This window comes from Phyllostomus discolor, chromosome 4 (genome assembly GCF_004126475.2).
Source record: "Phyllostomus discolor isolate MPI-MPIP mPhyDis1 chromosome 4, mPhyDis1.pri.v3, whole genome shotgun sequence".
Taxonomy (NCBI): domain Eukaryota; kingdom Metazoa; phylum Chordata; class Mammalia; order Chiroptera; family Phyllostomidae; genus Phyllostomus; species Phyllostomus discolor.
In genome coordinates, this window is record NC_040906.2 from 39,540,285 (window position 1) to 39,566,734 (window position 26,450).

A 26,450-nucleotide genomic window follows, 5' to 3' on the forward strand; every position below is an offset into this window, starting at 1 on the left:
TGTTTTATTTTCCAGGTTACATGGTGTAAAGTTTTTTGGTTTGGGTTTTTTTTTTTAGATTTTATTTATTTATTCTTAGAGAGAGAGGAAGAGAGGGAGAAAGAGACAGAGAAACATCGATTACTTGCCTCTCACACACCCTCAATCAAGGACCTGGCCTGCAACCCAGGCATGTGCCTGATGGGGAATCAAACCAGTGACCTTTCTTTCAGTCCTGCAGGACAATGCCCAACACACTAAGCCACACCAGTCATGGCCCAGATCGGTGTAAAGTTTTCCTTGACAGCTAAGCTCACTTTACTTTTGAGGAAGGGAAAGAGAAAATTTTAAGTAAAAATTTAATATCAGAGTATTCATTTTTCAGATTTCCAAATCATAAATTATCACCTTACCATTTATTCTATGAAGTTTATTCCCAAAAACAACAAAATTTTCTGGATTCTCCCTCTCTAACAACCAAGTAGCTTCTTGCCCATCTTATATGAATAGGGGTTTACTTTGGGGCTGGTACACTATGCATGCTGTTATAGCAAGAAAAAAAAAAGTTGTTTGGTTTTTAAACTCTAGAATTACATCAATCCAGAACATTATCAGTTATTTTCAAGAATAGGCAGTGGAGAACATATTAGTACTATCAACAAGAATATGATGCCTGAAGAATACAGTTTCATTTCTAATGTTTCACAGGGTGGTACTCATCAAAGCAGAGGCTACGGTTTTAAATGGAAGAAACTTTAGGAGAGTGTGCATTACACAATGTTATTCTTAAGAGTCAGGGCTGAGTCGGCTGACTGAGCAACATTTCAGATGACTAGCATCTTGAAGCTATTTGACATTTTGAACTCCTGGATACTTCAAATTCAGCACCCAAAAACAAATGAAAAGAGTACGTCAGAAAAAAGCATTCCTTAGTATCTTTCTCTCTCATCTACTGAATTACCATTTTACTATTTACACTCCTGCTTGAGACATGTCCAGGGACCATTAGATCGCTCAGTCTCACCTTCTGAAGAAGTTCATACTGCAATTTACAACAAGCAGCAAGAATGAACAGTGCAAGGGAGCAGATACACCACCATCCTTGCTGTTAATTTATGGGAATCAGTGGGCGTTCCTCTCGCTTTCTTCCAGATATTAGGTTTTGCTATCTCTTTTGGCTAGTGGTGGTCGGCCCCTTTTTTTAGTGGGGGACGTATTGGCTTCAAAATCTTCACCAGTGCTTCTCCTTCCTGGGGACTCTTCCCTAGGTGCTCCATGATAGCTCCACTCCCTCCATCCAGATGTGCCTCAAAGCGGGGTCCTCGGGCGAGCAGACCGTGGTTCCGCTCTCCTACTGCTCAGGTCTAAATCTTCTAAGTAAAGAATCTTAGGCTGATGCATGCTTTTGATGAACGTTTTTCTCCCTCTCGAGTTTTTCTACTTGAGTGATGCTCATTCATGTCCACCCCGGAGTCAGACTGGTGTCATTGCTCTGGGTTCTCTTGCCCTTTTTCAGGTCTATGAAGGAATGCCTCACTTGTGCGACTGGCTTCCATCAAGAGACACGAACCAGGCTCTGGGGTGAGGGAGGGCTTTCCTTTGGACAGCTCCAGGAGGGTCTGTTCTGAAATTCCTTGGAGCTCTGATGAAAAGGGAGTCATTACAACAGCTTCGTTTAGTGTTCCGGGAAACAGAAACAGATTCTAATAAGCTGTTGAATACCGGCTCCAGTCTGAAGTTGGGATGGCAAGCTCTGTTGGCCTTCAAGGGGGACATTCTCTTCCTGGCATCTGGAGGCTGTGTATGAGAATGTGCTTGCATTTGGGCAAGGTCTGTGTAAAGTTCTCTCTATTAACCGGTTCCATCAACGGGCCATAGACTAACTGACCCTTTCTTGGCAAAGTGGCTGACTTGGCAGCATGTAACTGCTCTGGAGTGGAGAAAAGGTCAGATGTCTGAAGGATGGCAATAGGCTGGCTGTAGATATGCATCAGCTGTTCAGGAATGTGGGAACGCCCGTACACCTCTTCACTGCCTGTGAGATACCTCTTTCTTCTTGAGCCTCACCTAGGGAAGATAGATTGTTTGCTCATATGTTTAGGCTGCTTGGACCCTACGCTGGACTCCAAAGACTGTGTTGGGTTTCTTGAGTAATTATTTTGGACTGGCCGACAGAAATGAAACATCTTCACTGTAGATTTTAAAATTATCCCGAGTTTTTACCATAGAAACTCTTTCTTCTGCTTCTGCCTTTGATGGTTCCCTTTTCTGCGGGCTGTAAGAGGAGTTTTGGCATTGAATAACTGTGACTTGTCCTCAGCTTTCAGCGCAACTTTGACTGAGCTGATGTGATTGATGTGTGTTGTTGAAGTTGTCTGGTCTCTCTTGAGGACCTCAAGTTTAGTGATATTTCTTTCTCGTTTCTGTGGAGCACCACACTTATCCCTGGAGTAGAGGAAAAGGAAAACAATGTTTATGACGTAAACTCTGAAAGGTTCATTTAAATACTCAACCTACAATATGTACATTAAGCAATGCTGTTGGAATATAACCATTCTTATTTTAATCTACATATTTGAAAGAGTAACCCATTGATTTCTACCAAAAAACTTTGTAATACACAGAGAATACTGGCATGATAGTTTTTTGGGTTTATATGCATTCATATTTCTCACCTGCAGTAACAAAGCAGCACAGCAAAAAATCCAATGACAATGACTATTGTTCCTCCTAATATGGCTGTGAGAAACACTGTGTGGTAGGCAGTGATGTCCTTTGGGTCTCCATTTATACCTGAACCTAAATGGTTCAATATAAACAAACAAACAAACAAAATGAAAATATGCTTTACATCAAATTTCCAACTGTGCCCCATCCCGGGTGAAGCAGATTGCATGTGTGTACACACTTGTACTGTTTGCTCCCCTCCAAAGGCAGGCTTCCTGTGGGTGGAGAACGCCTTCTCAACCCTTTGGGCTTAATCAGCTGACTTGCTCTGCCTGGTGATATTTGAACACCTTAAATGAGTTTGCATGATATGGCCCATCCCTCCTAGAGGATTGTAGAAGGTCCTCTTAATATTTGAACAGTGCATTCTGGAGAGTTGGCATTCCTTCAATCTAGGTTCCCAAATGAGAACAAATGTTGAACTGAACAAAGCCAAGGGCAACAGTCTTGAAACACAAGCAACAAATATGTGTCTGCCATTGTTAGCCATTGAGATTGCAAATTTCTTTATGATGGCAGCAATGGCTATTACAGACATTGGTGCCAAGATGCTGAAATGCTGCTATAACAAATCCCTAAAATACGTGACCCTGGCTTCAGGCCCCATGGTGAGCAGGGAGGAAATGGTTTCAGTAGGCAGTAAAAATGGTAACCCAAGTTCTGTAGCAGCAAAATATATGGTGGCATAAACTGGGAGAAAATATTTCCAATTAATTTGAGCTTTGTGCAAAGAGGTTTTGTGATAAAATATCAGTAGTGAGTCTGGACTGTTACTAGCCGTATTCAATTAAAAAGTTTTTAAAAAATAATTTCAAAATAGAATGTGCCAAAGTAAACAGGGATGAAAGGACTAGAGAGAATCCAAAAATTCTGAGATTTGAAGGATTAAGGGTTACAAACTCCTTCAGCCCGGGGCTATAGAATAAGAAGATGCTATGGTCCTAGTCAGCTAAGCCCAGCAGAGGCACAGCGGACCCACAAGACCCTTCTGAGAGAGCGAATAGAGACAGTGCTGCTGTGAGAAGCTTAGCTGCAGTAAAATCTGACAAATACACTAAATTGACAAGTGTAGGTTACTAAGATTCTGCATGAAAATCAATGAGACTGGGCAACTAATCTTGAGGTAATCTTTTCAGTATCACTAAGGCTTCATTTTGTTAGCTCTATACATAACCACCCCACTGATCAATATTACATAGACTGTAATATGGTCTCAGGATGCAAAGGTGATGAGGATGGTGAAATAAGGGTTTTCTGGTCATCTCTGCCAAGAGGAAACCTCCAGAACGAGACTCTCGCCTCTACCAAGGACACTGGAAGGGAGAGAGGGTCATCATTAGACTTTGCAGCATCTAATTTAACAAAAGTAAAGTACCAGTAAAAGGGTTTGGAGAAGCAGCACTGTGGATATGTACACAGACTTGGGAGCCAGAGTGCCTGAAACGAAATCCTGGCCTCACCGTTTATGTCTGTGTGGTCTTCAGCAAGTTCCATTTCTTTGTATCTCAGTTCATATCTGTCCTACCTAACCCACATGGGTTGTTTAGGATTAAATAATACTTACAGAGCACTTAGATCAGTGCTTAGCGCATGAGTAAGAACACAATAAGTGTTGGCTATACTACACAGTTGTATAACTTCAAGGTTATGTATGAATAGGCACTTCAGATTGGTCACACTTTCATATATGGTTACGACTAATAAAGTATCATATCTAACAGGCAACCAACTACAACAATACATAATATGAAATTTCTTCAAACAAAAAGAAATAAGAATACCAATTTTATCTGTAGATTCTTAGTGAGGATCCAGAGCTGCAAAGGAGTAATGTTTGATTATAACTGGATAAAACTCAACTTCTGCTCCTAAGACTGTAAGAGTGTTCGTTTCCACAAGAAACCAATGCTAGCAATTTTCACTCCATGGGAGTCCAATGAAACTCCTGTGTGGAAATAGGAAGCTGATACTATTGGGTTTGTCCCAAATCCTACATGTACAACAAGAGCAAAAAATTATGGATCTGCATGTGTGTGTATGTGTGCATGTATGCCTAGAAGGGATTAGAAAGGCAGAAAACTACAATATATTTTTGAAATTCAAATACATTTGAAAATGAATATTTAAGAACAATAAGTACTTATTTATTAAACTCTTTAATTACCTATACTTGCCAAGAACAATCTGTGAAAAACTAATTTCTTGCACTTAATATTTTTCAAGGGATTCTAGAATTCTATTTAAGATTTATTTTAAAAAATAGATATCTATATTAACCAAATTACTACTAGAGCAGCTCCAGCATAGTAACTAGCCCATCATGGGACCAGTTTTGATTTTACAGGAACACTCACATCCTAAATGTTTTGGGATATTAGGGATCATTATATCCAACACCTACCATTTAGAAACAAGAAAACTAATATATTAGGATGGACAAGAGCCTATTTCAGACTCACCCAGTTAGTTTCTGGAAAAGCCAGAGCTACAATCAAATTATCCATATTTCTGGTATAGTGTTCCTTACATTGTGATATTCTTGCAGAGTAAAAGCATCACCAGAAAGTATTTATTCAAACTAAATGGGAATCCCACACTTCTATTTTACTACTCTGATTCACACAAATCTTTTGCAACATATAAGCTGAAACAAAACTTTAACCTATTTTAGGAAATTATTCAGCTTTTATCATTTGTAAAGTCATCTATATAAATTGGTTGTTTTGGGAATATGTTTAGTGGAAGGTACACTTTCAATAAAACTCAAGTGCTCCTTAGGCTATGTTTATTAGAAATGAAATAACTTGGATTTAGTTGAGTTGAAGTATCACATTATATATTAATTGTGCTTTTTCATCAATATTTCATTATAGTTGCAAATCTAGAATGAGATAAGGCCAGATAGCTAGCAAGACTGTGATATTTCACATCATAAAGAATAAAAGTAGCCACCCTCTGGTTTCTGAATAAATAATCTCATAAGTACTAAGTTCAAAACAAACAGAGAGAACATCCCTTCTGATCACATATAGTTAATGGCTTATATTTCTCGTATTGAAATACTAAATTTTGGCTTCATTTAAAAAAGTCCTGTTAGTTGCACAGTTTAAAATTCAAAGGTTGTCAACAAAAAATGAAAATTAAAAACAACTTTTTACAAAATTTTTCAGGAAAACAGAGTCTTCAATTAATAGACAGCTGTAGTAAGTTAGATGAGAGGATGCTGCAGAGAAATGTATGCAAACATCCTCCACATCCTGGATCGGCATGGGCACTTGGGACTATTCCTGACAAAACAGCCATGTCGCAGCTGCCTCTCAGCTGGGAGCCAAAACACTCGACCTAAAGAATTAATTCTCTGACACATGATTGGAGATGACACAAGCATTCAACTTCCATACTCTACCAAAACTTCACTGAACCAGCACTGAAAGTTTTGCTTTGTTGGCTTTTGTAGATTACAAACCTACAAGTTAAAGGACAATGAGGTAAGGGACAAGAGTAATAAGAAGGCTGGAAAGTTGACTTAGCAAAGTTGGCAACAGGGAAGGCCAAGAAGCAACTCACTTTATCCCTGTGAGCACCCCAAAGGCCCATGATGCAACCAGACTAGAACACAGCAGATTAGAGGATTTTTTAATAGAAAACTTCATGGATAAAATATGCAATGTTTGAGTATTTTGAGAGAGTTACATAACTCAGATAAATGTAGAATTTCCTTAAGGACAAATGTGAAATCTAGAAAAATGAACAGATCATCCCTAGTGGACAATTCTTGGGCTGTGTCCACCTCTGTTCATGCCAGGCCAGTCTTCATTTGGGCTATCACTTTTCTGGTTTTGGGAACAGTCAGGGACCCTATTATTCAGCAGCCCTTCCTCCATCAGGGGGCGTGCTCACAGTCCAAGTCTAGGACAAGCAAATTGTGCATCCCAAGAATGGTCAGGAACACTGTGAGGAAGGGACTGCAAAGGGGTGGAGTCAGGTGTCAGGCAGCAGAAGGCTTGTTAAGGGCCCCCTGGGATTTCTGCCTGACATTTAGAATCTGCTACCACAGCCTTCCTAGCATCCTGTGAACTCCCCACATCCTAACATTATTTTAATTATCCAAAATCTGTTCCTGCTCCTTGTATCCAAAAGCTCTAACTGATCGGGGAAGAATTTTTTTTAAGTAAACTAAGAAAATACTTGATTTGAACCAACTTCATACTTTACCAGATACTGTATCTGTAAGAGACCTTGGAGTTCATGGGGCCTAATCCTGAAACTGAGATCAAGAGACTGGAAGCTTTTTCCAGTGTCATACAGCAGGTAAGTGGCAGTGCTTATCATCGAGATGTGTTGCCCTCAATTCCAGTATGACTACTTGGGTTGTTGTTGTTTTAACTTCTTGTTTCATTTTTACAAACCTCTAGTTCCTGGAAGAGGAGCTGCTATCCAGTAGCCCAAATGTGGTGCGTTGTATGTCCAGATTAAATGATTATTATATTCCTTGACCATTCCCTGGCCATGATTTATCCAAGTACCTAAAAAGAAAGATAAATATAACGGCTTGGTATTTTTATTTACATCTCTGTAGAACTGATAGGAGTTTGCTGATAGTCACATATAGACTATTTTGAGGACGTTTTCAAGGATTATGAAAACTGTAGCAATATAGTGGGACAATATATACATCATATATTACATGGTAATTTAGCACATGTGATAATAAGATATGAAATAAAATAATTTGAATGATTTTATGGCTATAGGAAATAAATTCATTATAAATAAATTAAGATTGTAGGCATATTTAAGGAAATCATGACTCTCCAAATAATGTTTAAATTGTGCCTATTGAGATATATCTTAAGGATGTGAGTAGTGAAATCCAACTTCATCAATTTGTCACCTGTTCTGGGCTTCTCATGAAACAGTGACAGTGTATATAATGTATATAAATGTTGCATATGTGATAAATTAATTAAAAAGTTTTGTCACTGGATGGTCCAGTAAAGACAAAGACCTTTGCCAGAAAGAACAATTCAGGCCTCAAAGCAGATATTCTTTGTTTTAAAATAACTCTCTCATTCAACATATTAGGTCCAAATAAAGTGTTTGTTCAAAAATCACACTGCTGGAAAGTGGGCTAAAAATCCAGGTCTTATAGTTCTCAATCCAATGATTTACAAGAGTATACTACTGTGATATTGTGAGTTATAATAAGAAATACATATTTGTATATCTTAAGTCTACAGAGCTCTTAAAACCCTTGGAATTTCCAAAGTGATAAAACTCAAAGGCGAAGAGTGTCTTGTTGTTTATAGCAAGCTGCTTTCAATAACACTTGAGTGTGTGATGAGGTAGTATTTGAAAAGTCTCTAAGGCAGGGGGGCTGGTTGTCAAGAAAACAACCAAGTGATCTGAGGGGTTGGACTTTTCAGCCTACCCCACACACACCTCCAGGGATGGAACAGGGACTGGAGATGGAGTTGGATCACCAATGGTCTGTAATTTGACCAGTAATCCTACATACGAAGCCTCCATAAAAATTCCTGAGTGACAGGGTAAGGAGAGCAGGACTGGTGAACACATCCAGCTGCTGGAAGGGTGACGTACTCGGAGGAGGAGGCATGGAAGCTCTGCACCTCTTCTCCCATGCCTGGCCCTACGCATCTTTTCCATCTGGCTGTTCCTTAGTTATAACCTTTTACAATAAACTGTTAATCTAGTAAGTACACTGGTTTCCTGTAAGATGTTCCAGCAAAGTATTGAACTGAAGGAGAGAGTCATGGAATATCCAATTTATCGCCAGTCAGTCAGAAGCACAGGTCACAAACTGGGCTTGTGATTGGCATCTGAGGAGGAAGGGCGGTCCTGTGGGACTAAGCCCTTAACCTGTGGGATCTGATGCAAACTCCAGATGGATAGTGAACTGAGTTGTAAGATACCCAGCTGGTTTCTGAGAACTGCCCAGTGTGGGAGAAACAGACACCAGAAGTAAGTACTGAGCATAGAACGGACTGTTGAAAGTGAACAGAAAGGTTTTCCCTGTGGATGAAAAAGGGACACTGTAACACATCATAGATTCCTAACTGGGCAGGTGAGGTGGGTAGTCACATGCCCAGGCCTATAACTTCTTCACGGAAAGGTTTTTCAGAAAACCCTGCCCATTGTTTCTGTTCCTCTAGTTTAACACACCTTTAAAACGGAAAAAAAAAAAAAAGTAATATGCCTCCAAAGCATAACCATCCTCAGGAAAGAGCATAATACAGTAATCCAATCCCTGCCTTGCTTTCTCCCACCCTCTCCAATCCCTGCCTTGCTTTCTCCCACTCTCTCATTAGTCCAAATGCATAAAAGAAACTGCAAACTGTTCTTCTCTGCAGCATCTAAGATCTTGCTTCCAGGCAACTATAGTCCATTTTGACTCAGATGAATTCACAAAATTTTCTATGGGTTTGGACATTTCCCATGTTGTCATTTACTTGGCACAGTACAGCCCAATTCCCAAGAAGCCCACCAGCCAGGACCACCCTGCAGACCTGGGCCCGGTGCTAGGTATGAGCAGGAGCCCATTATGCCCCACCAACTTCCTACTTCAAGTCCAGTGAACTTGGGGGAGACTCTCTAAACATCCTCAGTCTGAGTAGCAGGTCCATGGCTTTTATCTGAGTTGTTCTTAGAAAATCCTCAGGGTGGATAAGGTTTGAAATAACCCAAGGAAACTAGAAGAAAAATGTGTTGTCTGAACAAAATCAAGGCTGGTTAAATGAGAGAATAAACTATTTCTGAAAGGGAAAGGACACTGGTTCCTCCAATACAAATAGCCAACGGGGTGATGACAGTTGTTGCAGACCCCCAGATCCAGAGTGGTGGAGATGGGCGTGGCGAGGCATCCAGTGTGGTAACACAGCTGATCCCAGAGAAGCCTGCCAGAGCCCTGGGGAGAAGGGCAGGGTTCCCTGGAATGGGTTCACCCAGAGTGAGGGGCCCACCCAAGCCTTGGAAAGCAGGGCAGTTCTGGTGGTGTCATGTGAGCTTTCGCTGGCCCCTGCTCGGGTATTCTTAGATGACTAAGAATCTCTGTGAGGCTACCTAACGAAAAATTTCCTCTAGGGAGTGAAGCAGCCCTGCAGGGATCTTCACCACATTTGGCCCATTAGAGAAGTGCATATGTGCACATAAAGGCTGGCTTTCTCTAGAAGTTTGTACAGACTCTGCAGATCTTAAAATGAACATGGGAAATTGTGCCTCCAAGGCTGACAAGCCCCACAATGGCCAGGCTCCCATTAACATTGATGCAGGAAGGTGGCTGAGATGAGGATCCTTAGATACTTCTGAGCTAATCTTCTGTGAGGACAATTGGAAAAATCAGGCTACAAAATTAGGCAGGGTGTATGGAAAACATTCCATGGGTGTCTCAACACTACCAAAAAAAGATTTAGACAAGTGGATCAACCTCTGGTGCTATGGGACGTCAACCCAATTCTTTGAGGTATTACCACTGGCTGTCCTTATTTGAAGAGGGGGGAGGTCATTTGGAACTTGACTTCTCAAGGGCAGATATAAATTGCAAGTGCCTCCCAAACAAAATTTGGATCCAACCGTTCCTTTATAAAACTCTAGTGAGTTTTCTCATGCCTGGCAGGTCTCTGTCTGTGTTTGTGTGTCTATACACTCATAGGTATGTTATAAATGTGAAGTAGCTTTCTACCTTGGGATAATGTCACTAAAGTTAATTCAAAGGCAAGAACTTGTAAGGATTGAGTATTCCAGATTTCTCAGAAATATGGAAACTAACTCAAAATGATTTTTCAAGTTCATGTGATCTAAGATTAATCCTTAGTACATAAAAGCTAGTTTGAGTTTGTTGATTTATGTAAAACTGACCTTTCTTTATTTTGCCTGGGTTTTACAAAAGTAAGTCCATGTTAACAATTGAATTTGCTGTCTGTGAAGTGTTTCTGGAGGTTATAAAATGTCTCCATAAATCTGCCAAGCTAAAGAATGCTAACTGCTTACTTCTTAATTTTCATTAAATATTGGGGTTTTAAGGATTAAAATCTCAAAATATGTAGGAAAAACTCTGTATTGTTCCAGTAGGGCCCATGGAACATCTCCAAAGACTTGTCTTTTATGTTAAATTTTATGGGAAGCACTGTAAAATAAGTGATGAAAAAACTCCTAGGCCGCATTGTATGAGTAAGCAGTGCTGGTGAATTACGTGAACAGTCAGGGCTATGGGAAACCAAGACAGCCCATAGAACCATCTTGGTTCTTTCCCAGGATTGGATTACAGGATAGTTAAGATTATATGCTTTTTTCTTTTTTAAAAATATTCTTACCCTAGGAGATGTTTTTCTTGATTTTAGACAGAGAAACATCAATGTGAAAAAGAAACATTAACAGGTTGCTTTCTGTTTGTGCCCCAGCTGGAGGTTGCACCCTGACAGGGAATCAAACCTGCATGCAACCTTTCGGTGTATGGGGCGATGCTCCACTGAACTGAACCATCCTGCCAGAACTCTGTGCTTTCTTAAGGGTTGTCACATATTAGAAGGAGGGGTCTGAAAGAGGGCATTTCAAACATATGTTAACCTGGATGCACATAAACCATGGACAGGGCTTGCTTAATGCAAAAGTAAGCCTTTTACTAATGAAGTTATATGCCTTGGGGCATGACTGCCCACCACGACCTGCCCAGTTAGGAGTTTATGATGACATTACCCTCTAAGGTTACTTTCCACAGAATCTCTTTACCTCCCACACTATCTGCTTTTCTTGTTACTGTGAAATCTCATTTCAAATCTCCTTTGAGGATCAACAGCTCCCTATTCTTTCTCCACACAATTAGTTTTGGGCTCCATTCCCTCCTCATGCCTGTCACCTAAGCCTAAGAAAATCCGTGCATCTCACTGGCTGACCACAAGGGCCACTTGATTCCCTGATGAGATATGAGAGAAAATAAAAAGAGAACCAACTGTATGGGAAAACATATTTGCCAATGATACCTCAGACAAGGGTTTAATCTCCAAAATATATAAAGAACTTACATGACTCCACTCTAAAAAGACAAGTAACCCAATTAAAAAATGGGCAAAGGACTTCAACAGACACTTCTCCAAGGAGGACATACAGAAAATCCAAAGACACATGAAACGATGTTCAGTATCACCAGGTATCAGAGAGATGCAGATTAAAACCACAATGAGATACCACTCACACCAGTCAGAATGGCCATCATAAACAAAGCAACAAACAACAAGTGTTGGAGAGATTGTGGAGAAAAAGGGACCCTAGTGCACTGTTGGTGGGACTGCAGACTGGTGCAACCACTATGGAAAGCAGTATGGAACTTCCTCAGAAAACTAAAAATGGATCTGCCTTTTGACCCGGCAATTCTACTGCTGGGGCTATATCCTAAGAACACTAAAACACCAATACAAAAGAACCTTTGCACCCCAATGTTCATAGCAGCACAATTTACAATAGCTAGGTGCTGGAAGCAACCAAGATGCCCATCAGTAAATGAATGGATCAAAAAACTATGGTACATTTACACAGTGGAATTCTATGCAGCAGAAAGAAAGAAGGAGCTCCTACCCTTTGCAACAGCTTGGATGGAGCTGGAAAGCATTATGCTAAGTGAAACAAGCCAGGCAGTGAAAGACAAATACCATATGATCTCACCTTTAACAGGAACCTAAACAACAAAACAAAGAAACAAGCAAAATATAACCAAAGACACTGTAATAGGGGACAGACTGACAGTGACCTGAGGGGAGAGAAGAGGGAATTTCAGGGGGGAATGAGTAGGGTTTACAGGAACAAATTTGGAGGACACATGGACAAAAACTAGGGGTGGGAGGTAATGGGAGGGAAGTGGGAAGGGTTGGGTGGGTGGGCTGGAATGGGAGTAAAAGGGAGAAAACTATACTTGAACAATGATTAAAATAAAATGAAAAAAAAGAAGAAAAGAAATCAAGTCCTGGGAAACTTTGTAGGCGGATCCCTTCCTTTTACTGAGGGGTTGGCAGTGTTAACTTAAAGACTCCCACCTTATTTACATTAAAATGCAAAAACAAAACCAAAGGAATCAGAGGAGGAAGAAGTAATTCCAGCAGCCATTTTGGAGACTAAATTCAGGAACCAAAATTGGTACCTAAAATTTTTTTTGAAAGACAACCACTCTTCATATCTCTTAATAACAATTATTTTCTCAACTGTTTTAACCATGCTTTTAGATGTGAGTTCATATTGCCTATCAAAACAAACATACATAAGGGTAGAAATCATTTTAAAAATTTGTTTCTCCTCAAAATATTAGGGGATTTAAAAAAAAAAACAGGATAGTCAGTAAATAATGCTGTTTGTTAATACAATACACTGACACAATTTTCCGCAGAGTCGTATTACGGTAATCAAAGTGGGGCAAATTTTAGTGGTTGACAAAGGACTTAAAATTGTAACATTACTGATCTAATGCTCTACTAAAGATAAAACATTCAAATATAAGTGATATATTTCAATGTTTTCAATGATAAGGCATATTGAATTATTTTATTTTACATTAAAATATAGAAATTTCATTTGTCAATTATACCATAATAAAGCTGAACAAATAAAAAGACAGAAACACTTTCTAAGAGCAAACACTCAAAAGAAAAATATGCAGAATATTTGTATGTAGCTCACATACCTGTGTTCATATCAAATGTCCAGGCAGGTATGTGATCCCCTGCACTCATATCATTTGTATGTAGAAGGGGGAGAGAAACTTGAATAGACCCATCCACCTTCAATTCTTTTCCTCCAGAATATATCTTCACACATATTGCAGCAAGAGGAGTCAATTCAATACTTTCAAAACCTTAAAAAAAGTTTATTAAAATCTTATGTAAAACACAGGTTGTAGGTACATATTAATAACAAACTAATATTGGTCTATAATATCTAGTTCCTCTAGTTCACCCAGGGCTATCTATTTTAATATCAAATTGATGCTGAATCCTCATTAAGGATTTTTAAAATATAAAATGTATCATATACTAATATTGGATACATTTATGTAATATTGACACATCTGTCCCTAAACATATAAGCCCAGAGATCTAAGTCTCTCAGAGTCATCTGAGTTAAGGTCAATGGAGTCTAATTCATTGTTTTTAAAAACCTACAAAACCAGCAACCTAAAAACCCCCACATCTTACTAGTACAGCTGAATAAAGAGTCTACCATACCACATCATCAATACAAATATCAGTCTGAACATCTACCTCTCCTGTTCCTAAAGCCATCTGTTTCAAGAACCGGAACCAACAGACACCTATTCTCAAAATCACCTTCTGTAGAAAGCATTCTGATTCAAAACGTAATTTTTAACACATATGTTTGACAGACAAAATCACTATGCAATATTGTTAGCTGACAAAGTTAATAGGCCTTGATATAGATCTGATTAATAATACTATTTCAAAAAATTAATAGAAACTTAGACTCAAAATTAATATTGCAATATTATTTAGACTTCAAAGAGGACAGGCTGACAGTGACCAGAGAGGAGAAGGGAGGGAATTTCAGGGGAGAATGGGAAGGGTTTACAGGAACAAGTATAAAGGACACATGGACAAAAACTGGGGGGGGGGGGGTGTAGAAATGGGAGGGAGATGGGGAGAGATGAGTGGGTGGGCTGGGATGGGAGTAAAGGACAGAAAATTGTACTTGAACAATGATTAAAATAAAATTTAAAAAAGAGAAACATCGTACCTAATTTAAAAAAAAAAGAAAACGAGGGGAAAGGAGATTAATAGGAGAATTCATTATGCTGTTTTGCCTAAAGTTTTAAAAATTTGACTATACTACTTATAGGGTACCTTCTTCAATATCAGGAGCTACCTCTATATTTTTCTATTACTTAGAGCAGAAAAGCAAACAAAAATGCCTTTCTTTTACTTTTGAAATATTAGCAATGCCAAAGTTATAATATACCCAGAATATTTGCAATGAATTAAATAATGTGGTTATAAATATTAAAATTATAAATTTTCTATAAATAATTTCAGATTTTCCAAGTAATTTACTAACACTGAAATACTTGAATAAAGTATACTTATTATATATTATTTGGTCCTTATGGCTAAACTTTTGACTCTATGGCCTAAAAGCTCAAGTCCTCACTCATGCATTTAACAAACATTTACCTCACCTACTGAGACCAGCACTCGTCTAGGCCCCACAGATACAGTGAGCACATGATCTCCCAGGTTGCCTGCAATATTTTTTCCACAGTTTTCATTACTATTGAAAATCCTTTTTTCCCCTTTCTTTACTCATTGTCAGTTTTAGGCTTCATGCTTGATAGAAGATACTATCAGTGCTTTAAGGGAAATCTGAAGAGACAGTGTAATTGGATGGTCAGGAAGGCCACTTCTGAAGAGAGGATGTTTGAGCTCTGGCCAAATGAGAAGGTGCCATCCATGCAAACACCTCAGGGCATAGCTTTCTAGGCAGAAGCAAAGCCCCCAGATCAAAAAAGGGAGAAAGCCAAGGGCTGGAGGGCAGAGAGAGGTGGGCCATGGAAAGGAATTCTCATTATTCCACATCATCTGGTGTTCATCAGATATCAGACAAGGTGATTACCGGCTTATGGAAAATTTTCAGTTTAAATATAAGAAAATTAGTTCTTACAAACTGCATGAAACATAAATTATAAGATAAGCAAAGTAATGCCATACAAATTTTGTAGACTAGTATACTGCTTAGTAATCCAATGTGAGCACAAAGTCTTAGGTAATTTGTAAGTAACTATAATCTCTTACATCAAGCTATCATTTTTGTAAAGGCTGGCTGGCTTTCTGCAACGACTGCTGTTAATCCCACCCCCCAGCTCTATGCAGTCAGTGACCCAGACACCAAAGGCAGCTACAGCTGCTGAGAGAGATAGCCCACTAGTTGGGATAAGGACAACTCAAAGAAAAAAGGAAGAATGGTATACGGCAAGGGAAGAGGCCAAAAGACAATAAAAGAAGGAAGCTTTTATTTAAAAAAAAAAAAAACTTTCAAAAGCACAGAACTCTAGAACTGTGCAATCCACTACAGTAGCCACCCATGGCAGGTCACAATTTAAAGGTAAGTGACATGAGTAGTGCAGTTTTTTAGTACTGGTTATATATCAGGAGCTCAATAGCCATAAGTGCCTACTGGCTACCATACTGGACAGAACAGAAGAACAATCCTGTTTGACAGCACTGCTCTAGAATTTTGAAAATGTCAGCATTCTCAAGGATAATTGAAACGATGAATGAATAATCTCAAAAGCAGGTGGTAGAATGTTGGATGGCAGAGCACATGAAGATTCATGTGAAGAGCACATGAATCTAATGAGTCTTATCCATAAAACCCTTCCAGTGCAACATGAGCTTCATTTATACCATTCTTGCCAATGCATTTGAGCATCCTATAATTTACATCTGGAAAATCTCAGCAGGTGTCTCTGATTGGCTTCTTCAAGAAACAGACCCTGAGCTGTGCCCCACTGAGGGAGTACAGGAGTAACACAGGAAAGAAGGAAAGAAAGGCCGGGAGCCAGCATAGGATGTGTTAGTGAGCAGGTTATCTCCATGGCAACTCCAGCTCAATCTCACTGGACAGAATCTGGCTCAGTACCAAATCAAGGCAAAATAATTGGTAGGTACAAAATAGACAGGGGGATGTTAGGAACAGTAGAGAAGTAGAGAAGCCAAAGAATGTATATGCATGACCCATGGATATGAAGTAAAGGGGTGCATTACTGGAGGGAAGAGGGGTACTGGGCAGAGGGGAGCAAAGGGGAAAAAATTGGGACAACTGCAATAGCATAATCAATAAAATATACTTAAAACAAAGAATCAAGGCAAAGAAATTGGAGTATTTATGTACTCTCATCTGTCATTTGTTGAGACCTGCCACACATGAGGGCCCAGCCTGCTCCCTGGACCAGGGAAAGCCCTCAGGCAGTCACAGGTGTGTGCCCTAGGAGGCACAAGCTGGTTACAGAGGAGTCAGGATCAGCTGGCAAGGGCACTAATAGCATCCGATACAGCAGGTTCAGAAAGCCAACAAACCTCCAAACATAACCTTCAACATAACCAACACATCCATATGCCCTTATTATACTCTCATTGAAATGAACCAAAATTTTGACATACCTGAAATCATCAAAATTACAGATTGTCCGAGGTGATTCTAAACAGTGGAGTTTTGGTTATGTTGAAACAAGTGGTAAACATGGTGGAACCAGTGTAGATGTATTCATAGTATAGATGTTATTCATAGATGTATTGTTAAACGAAATGTAAAATTCCATCATTCCCTTAACTGGTAGATCATGAAAGCCTTATGTAAATATATTAGTGCTGGTACATATGGAATAGATATATATAGGGAACAGTAAATATATATGAAAAATATACAATTGTTTACTTCAATCTATAAACTTTTTATAGTTAGTAATTATTGACACTTCTGATCAATTTGATAAGAATGAACAGAATGTCAAATTATAAGATGTGTATGAATTTCTTTAAATCAAATTCCTGTTTTTAAATGTATTTTTAATTGGCAAAGTTACACAATAATCTACTATTGTGTATTTACTCCTTTTAATAAACTCCTTTATTAAACTCCTTTAAATAAAAGTATCCAGTGAATTAAATTTTCATTAATTTAAAATAATGTATGTGCTGAAGACTATTGTATAATCTTTCATTCCTTATAAATATTTTAACAACTAGATTTATGTTGCAAAAGTGACATGGATCCTCCAAAGCTTAAATGACTATCCAGTCTAAATAATTTTAACAGTATTTGATGAGAGATCGATGTACTAGTTCTTATACACACTTATATAAAAATGAAACAATACCTGATTTATTAAGAGTAATTCCAGATGTATACAGAAAATTGTCCACTTTCAAAAACTGTTGTAGAACTGTAAGATAGCCTGTAACATTGCTAATGTGATGGTTGTCTGGCAGTTGAATTAAGGCTTTTGAAAACTGAACACTTGGTTGAGATTTGGCATCTGAAAGAAAAAAAAACCCTCATTACAAATAGATAAAACAAATTCACATTAAGCGCAGTATCACTGGCCAGGACATTTTATTCTGAAGGGAGCAGTTATAATTATTTCCAAACATTACAACATCTCATATAACTACTATTTTAATTTGGAACTGAAAAAATTAGAATTTACCATTTTTTAGATAACACAAGGAACCTTTATCCTTGATTCTGCTGCCCAGAAGTTCTTCACCCTTTCTGGGGTTTCATGCTAGGGAACCACATACGTGGGAGTTCCTTTCTATAATGGGAGTAGAGTGAATGGTGCATACCAGAATGGGATGAAACCAATCAAAAGCATCTCATATTCCCTTGGATACTTGGATTTGTTCAGGGATGGGTGCTGTGACAACCTCAATTAATGAGATGCAATGCGAGTTTTGCTTGTATTTCTAGAGGGAAAAAGGCTTACTTTTTCCTCTCTGGACTTTATATGATCAGGTATACATCCACAAGTTGCAAAAGCCATCTTCTGACCAAAAATGAGAGAGCTGGTTTGAAGACTGAGACAATATTTAAAAAATGAAGAGTTGAGAAATGAAGAAAAGTAGTTCTCAATTATTTCAACGGAAGCCCAGATCAAGCCATGTCTAAAGCTGGTTTACCCACTATGCCTATCAATTATTTGAACGATTAATAAGTGCCACCTTTGGGCTGAAGCTGATTTAGGATCAGGTTTTCAGCAACTTGAAACAGAAAGTGGCTTTGCTGAGATTCAGTCATTTACTTAAGTGGGTAGATTCTACTATCAGATAACTAAACATGCATTAAAAGTCCTCCAAATGCACCCTGCCTGGCGTAGCTCAGTGGATTGAGCTCCGGCTGCGAACCAAAGTATCGCAGGTTCGATTCCAAGCCAGGGCACATGCCTGGGTTGCAGGCCACGGCCCCCAGCAACCACACATTGATGTTTCTCTCTCCCTTTTTCTCCCTCCCTTCCCTCTCTAAAAATAAATAAATATTTTTAAAAAAGAAGTCTTCCAAATGCCAGGCACTTTATAAATGTTATCTCACATTAATAACTTTGAATTGACTATCCTCCAATGTAATTTATGGAGTCAAAATTCTGGCAATATTGATATTTCTGCAATCAACATATTTAACAATTAAAAGGTCAACTCAAATCATTAAAACTCTAAAGTATCGCACATGAGCTTTTGCTTTGGACTTTTTAAGGATCACTGATAAAAAGAGAAGGAATCAGTTAAAATTAGTAGGATAAAAAAGTATTAGTTTTTAAAGTGTCACATGACAATAAGTAATAAATGAAATAATGTAAGATAATTCTCAAAATCAATGTATAGTTTACTTCTATATGAAACTAGAAAAATATTAACACTTGGTAAATAAATAGCTAAGGGATATAATGACAAACAGTGCATTTATGAGATATTATTGTTGTTTGGTTAAGCTGTTTGAGGGCATAATCTGATGCCTTCTGATCACTAGGTATGATCTACAGCTTACTTGTACATTGTGTAACTTAAATTACGTCGAACATCCAAACTTAATGTAACTGAAAACATGTTCACTAACAGAAATGTCTAGTTGAATTTCTCTAAGGTTTTGTACTTTCCTGAAGTTCCCAACTTCTCCTCATTTCATTGCAAATATATTGACACACTTTCACTACACAAACTGAACACCTTCCTGATAAAATCTTGGAAGGAAAAAACAAATGTTTTCTGGAAGTGAGGATGTGTAACTTACAAGGAATGAGTTAACATCATCAGAAACATCCATCCTTTCCCACTTGGCCCTACCAATATGTCAATTCTCGGGGAAATAAAGCAGTAAGAGGAGCTAACCTGAGAATTCAAGTGGGCTCAGTGTTCTCACAGAGACATGCCAAGGCATGGGCGATATAATCCAGATGTATGAGAGCTCCCTACTGCTTGGTACAGCAGTAAAGGAGTGGCACACAGACATGCTCACAACTGATCACTGCATGTATTCCAGCAGAAATTGCAATTGGAATGAGGCTGAAGAGGCCAGTAAGGGGGAAGAATGTGTCAAAACAATACCAAAACAAAAAACTGAAAAGGGATTGTGGAGAACCTGATTCCACAAAGGCCCCCAGAGCATAAAATGTTTGGATTGACCAAAAAGTCCATATGTTTTTTTCCATAAAATAAAAAACATTTTTCATTTTCACCAATAACTTTATTGATTTGGATATTTTGACTATGTCAGCTGTCTCCTGCATGGTATAACATTGTTTATTCTCAATTAATGTCTCCATTCGATCACTATCAACTCCAACTGGTCTACCCCATCAAGGAGCATTGTCCAGAGAGAAATCTCCAGCCCAAAACTTCACAAACCACTTTTTACACATTCAATTAGTCATAACTCCTCCATACACTGAACAAATCATTTTTTGCATTCAGTTGCTTTTCTACCTTTCTTGAAATAATAAAGCATAAGATGGCAAAATTGTTGCTTCTTTTTTTCACCTTCAATATTAAATGGCTGCACAAAAATTCAATTTTGATTTTTTAAAAACACACTAATAATGACAGCTGTCACAATACAATCTAAAAAAAACTGTTTTTGAATGGAGTTAAAGACAACTAAGCACTACTAGAGCCATCTTATGGTATAAACTGAGTGAACTTTTTGGCCAACCCAATAGCTTCTCTTTGCATGTATGTAGTTCTTATGTTTCATCCTTCTAAACACAACTCCACATCCACCCACTCTGTCATGCACCAGCAAACCTGAGATCAAAATTTTGCCAAATGCCTTATTCTTAGCATTTCAAGAATAAGAGATCCTACTACAAGTCCTAGTTTAATTTTTTTCCCAAATAATAGTACTAGGGGGTATTTTTAATGCTTTAGGAATAAATAAGGTCACTTCTGAAAATGAAGAGAACTTCCAAAACAATATTTTTACCATGACTCTCTTGTAAATTCTATTTTGAGGATTTACTGCCTTTACCAATTGTTCCTATTAGGCTTTAATCCTAAACATTAATTCCCCAATACAAAATAAATTGTCATTTCTAGAGGTTTTACATAACATGCAGTAAGAGTTAAAAAAGGCTGTGTTTTCCCTTAAGGACTAGTTAGGGGAGGTGAGGAGGTAAGGATGAAATATCATCTTCATGGTTGTCAAAGCAAAACTGGAGGACACAGCTTAAACCAGACCCCAAATAAGACCTCCTGTATCCTTCCCCTTGGGATATGCAAGTGGGCAAATCATGTATGCAGGGCAGATACTTAACTGCCTGGCCTCGGTCCTTCCACACAAGCAGGAAGGTTAATGCCAGAGACAGGAATGAAGGTGATCTGCAAATTAGAAAGCCCCAAAGGACTGAGCTCCTTTACCAATTCAACCAACCACCAAAGCCCAGTGAGAGATATGATTTGGAAAGAAGTTCACAAGCCCTTTCCAATATTTCTACAAGTCTAATGAATATCCTCATCTGGGGGCTAAAATAGTAAAGGAGAGAATGATCCCCACTACACACAAAAAATCATACTACAGTTGAATAGTGAAACAAGATTTAGTTCAGATCAACTTATAATCAGTACTGACTATCCTTGATCAGCTTCGATTTTTCCTACATTATAATCAAGATTGACTCATTGGTGAAGAAGTACCATTTATGTAATAACCACTTTAAGCACTTACTTACTAGCTGAGTAAAAAGTGTTAATACTTACCAGCTAATTTTCCAGTAATTAAAACAGTGTCTTCAAATAGCCATATATTCGCTTGGCTTTGCGGGAACAGTGAAAGTGTAATTGATGAATATACTGTGAAATATAGCACAATTAAAAGAGTTTATTAAACATGGGAGGTGGGACAGACAAATACAGTTCTGTTCCAACAGGCCCTTAAAAAAGTGGGGAAAAAACAAACTGTGCAACAGAAAAAAAAAGGAAGGATGAATGGAAAATATGACAGGAAAAAAAGGATCACAAACAAATGCTAAGAAAAGATTGGACACCTCTATTTTATTTTACTCATCTTTTCTATTTCATACAGTAGTTTGCCAAGATGACTAATAACACTCTCTGACTATCCCCAGACTTATGGTTAAGTTAAATACTTGAACAACTTTCTGCTATTTTCCCTATATCATTGTTACTTACTTTCCTCTTATAATTTCTAAAAACATTTTTCTTGGCTCCATGATTCAAGGTTCTCTAAAATAGAGACTTACATCCACGCTTCTTTTTTAAGGTCCCATGTAAATGTTCACGCTCTTCTTCACACAATGTGGTTTGCTAAACAGGCTCTGAGTTGGCAAAGGATGAAACAGTTTAACACACAAAGTGATTCCTAGTAGTAGTACCTCAGATGGAGCTGAACCAGCCTGTAAGAGTAGGCACCTGAAATAACTTGTGAGATGAGAAAGTGCAGATCGCCAGGAAGCTAATAATTATTTCAAGATCAGCACCAAGAAGCTGGGACAAAAAATGGTTATCTTGTAAGCAAGAACAAATCAAATAAGCTTACCAATCCCACACTAGAAAAATAAGTTTTGAAGAGTTACACAAAGCACAAATTCTCATCCTCTCTCTCTTCTACTCTTAAAGTTAATAGATATAATATCCCTAAATCATTTGAGAGGATAAAATACATTGAATAGGGAAATTTTTTATTTTAAAATATTTCCAAGAGCTATAATGAAAAAAAAAACAAGATGAAATAGCAAAAAGTATAGAATGATGTATGATGGACATTAAATGAAATATACTTTTCTTCTACAATAGGAAAAGAGGACTAACTACCAAATAAAAGTGTAATTTCAGTTCAGAATACATTAACATTTAGACTGATTAATGGACTCATTACATTGGAAAGCAGGTAACAGGCAGGAGCTTGGACCTGGAGATGAATCTAATTAGGATACCATCCCCTACTTGGATGCTTTCTCGGCCATAGGTGGCTTAAACGGGGCAGCTCTGGCAGACTTTTCAGGCTATTAAACCTGAGGGGAATCTTTCTTAACCTCACTAAAACTTACTTTCAGATTTCCTTTCACTTAAAAACAATTTCTGATTATAAAAGGGGTATATAACCCCTGTGAAGTGGAGGAATACAGAAAAGGGTGAGAAGGAAATGACGGCCATCACACCACCACCACCACCACCACCACCACCACCACCACCACCACCACCACCACCGAGACAACCATCAGTCACAATTAGCATACCTCTTTCTGGATCTTCCTGTGATTTTTTTTTTAAATAGGGAGCATGATATTGTATACAGAATATTTTCACTGTGTTTTTTCACTGAAGATAATATAATAAGCATTTCTGTCCCTCAACAGAAATTTTCATAACATTTTCAAGGTCACATATTTCATTTCTTAAAGTAAAAGATTCACTTAACTACTACACTAGTACTGTAAATTCAGACTGTTTACATTCTCACTATTATTATAAAACTCTTATTTAAATCAACATCCTTGTGTATGAATATCTGTCAACTTTATTTGTCTATTTTTAGGGTAGATTACTAACAATGGAATACTGGGTCAAAGATGACAAAGATTTTGAAGTCATTAACACACATTTCAAACGTGTTATCCAGATAATTTTGCTGATTTGTACTTCCATTAACAGTGTTTGAGAATTCTGATTCTATCTCACTCAATCAGTACTGAGTATCTTTACTATCTAAAGTTTTCTAAGATGAAAAATCTAAGAAGTGTGCATTTCTTTTTTTTTTTTTTTTTTTGAGATTTTACTTATTTAGTCTAGAGAAAGGGGAAAGGAGGGAGAAAGAAAGGGAGAGAAACATCAATGTGTGTGTCTCTTGAGTGCCCCCTATTGGGGACCTGGCTGACAACCCAGGCGTATGCCCTGACTGGGAATTGAACCAGTGACCCTTTGGTTCGTAGGCTGGTGCTCAATGCACTGAGCCACACCAGCCAGGGATAGAAATGTGTAGTTCTTTGGTGTACAAGTGTTAGATTATTAGGTTTCAAAAATACTTTGTCACATTTACTAATCATTGGAACTTCCTGTTTTGAAAATTAATAGGTCCTGATTTTGTCCACTTATCTTGTTTAGGCAGGATCTTGGTGTTTTGTTTTTTTACTGATTTGTATGAGTTTTTTGTATATTAAGAATAGCGTCCCTTATTGTTTTATATATTCTCCTACCTCCTTATTTGCCTTTAATTCATATTTTTGATGTACAGTTGCTTTTTAAAAACACTTTTCTACTTTTTATGGTCAAATCTACTTTTATGAAATCTTTCATTGTTTTTAAGATTAACCAGATCATCCTAATAAAAATCAGATCATTTTTTATCTTCTTATATTTAATATGATCCAGTTTTCCACAGTTGAACTCTAAGCAAAATACTTTGGAATATGGATCCAAACTAATTTACTCCAGAAAGTTCACTAAAATATCCCAATACTATTTATTGAATATTCAGCCTTTTCTCAATGATTTATAATGGTACCTTCTTACAGGTTACTTTCTTTTAATACATACAAGTATTTGATTTGTACCATAGTATAATGTTATATGGTTTTAATTTTGTAGCTATATATTTTATTTTAATTTTATAGCTAATAGTTTAGTTATCTGGAATTACAGATTGCCTCTAGTAAATCTTCTTTTAAAGCAAGATTCCCAATGTGAGTAGGTAAAGTTGTGGTACATATGCACTCAGTCATAATGAGTGATATCTTCCCATCTGTGACAGAAAACATGGATGGACCTAGAGGGTATTGTACTAAGTGAAATAAGACAGAGAAAGACATAAGACAGAGAAAGACAACTACCAAATGATTTCACTTACATGTGGAATCTAAAGAACCTAAAGAAACAAACTAAACAAAGAAAAAAAAGGAGGCAGACTCATAGGTACAAAAAAAAAACAGGTTGCCAGATGGAGGGGGAAGGCAGGGAGGAAAATGGGTTGGGGGCTGGGTAAAAAAGGTGAAGGGATTAAGAAATACAAATTGGTAGTTACAAAATAGTCATGGGGATTTTAAGTGCAACATTGGGAATATAAGGAATAGTATTGTAATAATTATTTATGGTGCCAGATGGGTACTAGAATTTATCAGGGAGATCATTTTATATATTATATGATTGACTAACCTCTATGCTGTACACCTGAAACTAATATAAAGTAATATTAAATGTCAACTGTAATTGAAAATCAAAATTAAAAAATAAAGAGTAATTATAGCAAGGGAAAAAAGTAAAACAAGTTTCCCAGGAATTTTTACACATCTATTCTTCAAAATTTATTAATTTTAAAAAATCTGGACTAACTCACATTCAAAAATTACTTTGCCAAGTTTTTAAAAAATCCATTATTTTTCCTAACTAGTTATTACTTCTGGTATTTAACAAATTGCATTTATTGTACCAATGCTAATTTTTCAATCAGTAACTCTGCTGAAATTCCATTATTAATTTCTACTAGCAGCACAACTACAGCTCCCTGCATCCATTTTTAACCTGCTGTTGGCCTACTGATTATATACACTGTTAATTAAATTCAGTTTCCAAGTAACTTACATTCACTGTGCTCAAGAATCTACAACCATAACTGCCTTATTTTCCTGCACACAAATCCAAACTGTTTGTCTCACCTTTCAAGAACATCCTTCCATCATCTGTCCCCACTTTACCTGGCTCACCCTGCTTCTCAGTAATCCTTGGGGCACATGACCTGCACACAAGCTTTATACCAGAGCTTTGCCCAGAATTGCTCCAAGCCTCTGTAGGAGCAAAAAGGGCCCTAATGTTTTCTTCAAACTGATACTCCTTTCTAACCTACTTGATATTGACTTCACATAGATATTCTCATTTTCAGTTGACCAGAATAAGAGATTTCCAAAGCAAAGAAGAAATAATTGTGTACCCGGTGAAGGCAAACACTGCTTAAGCGCTTACTTGGCATTCTTCCGGTCTTCCAGGGCAGAGGTGTCAGCACATAGCCATCTTTGTAAGCAATGATGGTTAAGCTGAGTCCTAGTTTATAGGGTACTCTTATCAGCACTGCTCCATTGCTTTTGGTTACTGTCGAATTGGTCTTCGTGTAGTTTACAAACACTTCTACAACTGCTTGACTCAGGTACTGGCGACTGATGATGTCATTCACCTGGACTTTCAGCATAAATACAGACACTGGAAGAGAAAAAGGCCAGAAATGCCAGCATGTTAGATCCCAGGATACATGTCACTATCATTTAAATGCCTTTTAGACATCTGAGTAATGGTACAAAACTGCCGATACTTTAGGAAATACAAAGATAAGGAAGAATCAATAGAAAGAGGTGTAAAAATTTCCAACAAGTTCATTATTTTTAATACAACTGAATAAATTTGAATTTATTGTTAAGGCATGGAATTATTACTCCAATTTTTCTTCTGCCAATTAAAGGAAGAAAGAGCAGTGAAAAATGGAAAGACATAGGTTCTCTCTTCAGGAAAATACATTTTTACTATGTCTTACTAATTCTAATCCTATCAAGTTATACAGATTTAACATTAAATCAAAAGTCAGTCAAAGTTCTCAGGATAAAATGATATCTAACCAAACCCATAACTGCAGGGTCAGCTACTTCATTTTGTTCTGTTGCCTGGAAAGCAAGAGGTGTTTTTCAGGTCCAAACATACAAAGCATCAAACAAGAATCTTTCTCTAAATAATCAAAAAGCATTATCC

General features: G+C 37.6%; 1 protein-coding gene across 1 annotated transcript in view; it reads right to left on the reverse strand.

Moving 5' to 3' along the window:
- Positions 1 to 675: 675 nt before the first annotated feature.
- LOC114494602 (protein FAM171B) overlaps positions 676 to 26,450 on the reverse strand; it is a 63,890-nt gene continuing 38,115 nt past the window's right edge. The window contains 21 exon segments of the mRNA XM_028509844.2: positions 676 to 1,123; positions 1,125 to 1,136; positions 1,138 to 1,247; positions 1,250 to 1,282; positions 1,285 to 1,332; positions 1,335 to 1,401; positions 1,404 to 1,456; positions 1,459 to 1,530; positions 1,533 to 1,568; positions 1,571 to 1,717; positions 1,720 to 1,764; positions 1,767 to 1,802; positions 1,805 to 2,141; positions 2,143 to 2,270; positions 2,273 to 2,424; positions 2,655 to 2,778; positions 7,116 to 7,232; positions 13,391 to 13,561; positions 17,594 to 17,752; positions 21,462 to 21,554; positions 25,677 to 25,910. Coding sequence (XP_028365645.1) covers positions 1,088 to 1,123; positions 1,125 to 1,136; positions 1,138 to 1,247; positions 1,250 to 1,282; positions 1,285 to 1,332; positions 1,335 to 1,401; positions 1,404 to 1,456; positions 1,459 to 1,530; positions 1,533 to 1,568; positions 1,571 to 1,717; positions 1,720 to 1,764; positions 1,767 to 1,802; positions 1,805 to 2,141; positions 2,143 to 2,270; positions 2,273 to 2,424; positions 2,655 to 2,778; positions 7,116 to 7,232; positions 13,391 to 13,561; positions 17,594 to 17,752; positions 21,462 to 21,554; positions 25,677 to 25,910 — 2,210 coding nt within the window. The 3' untranslated portion in view covers positions 676 to 1,087.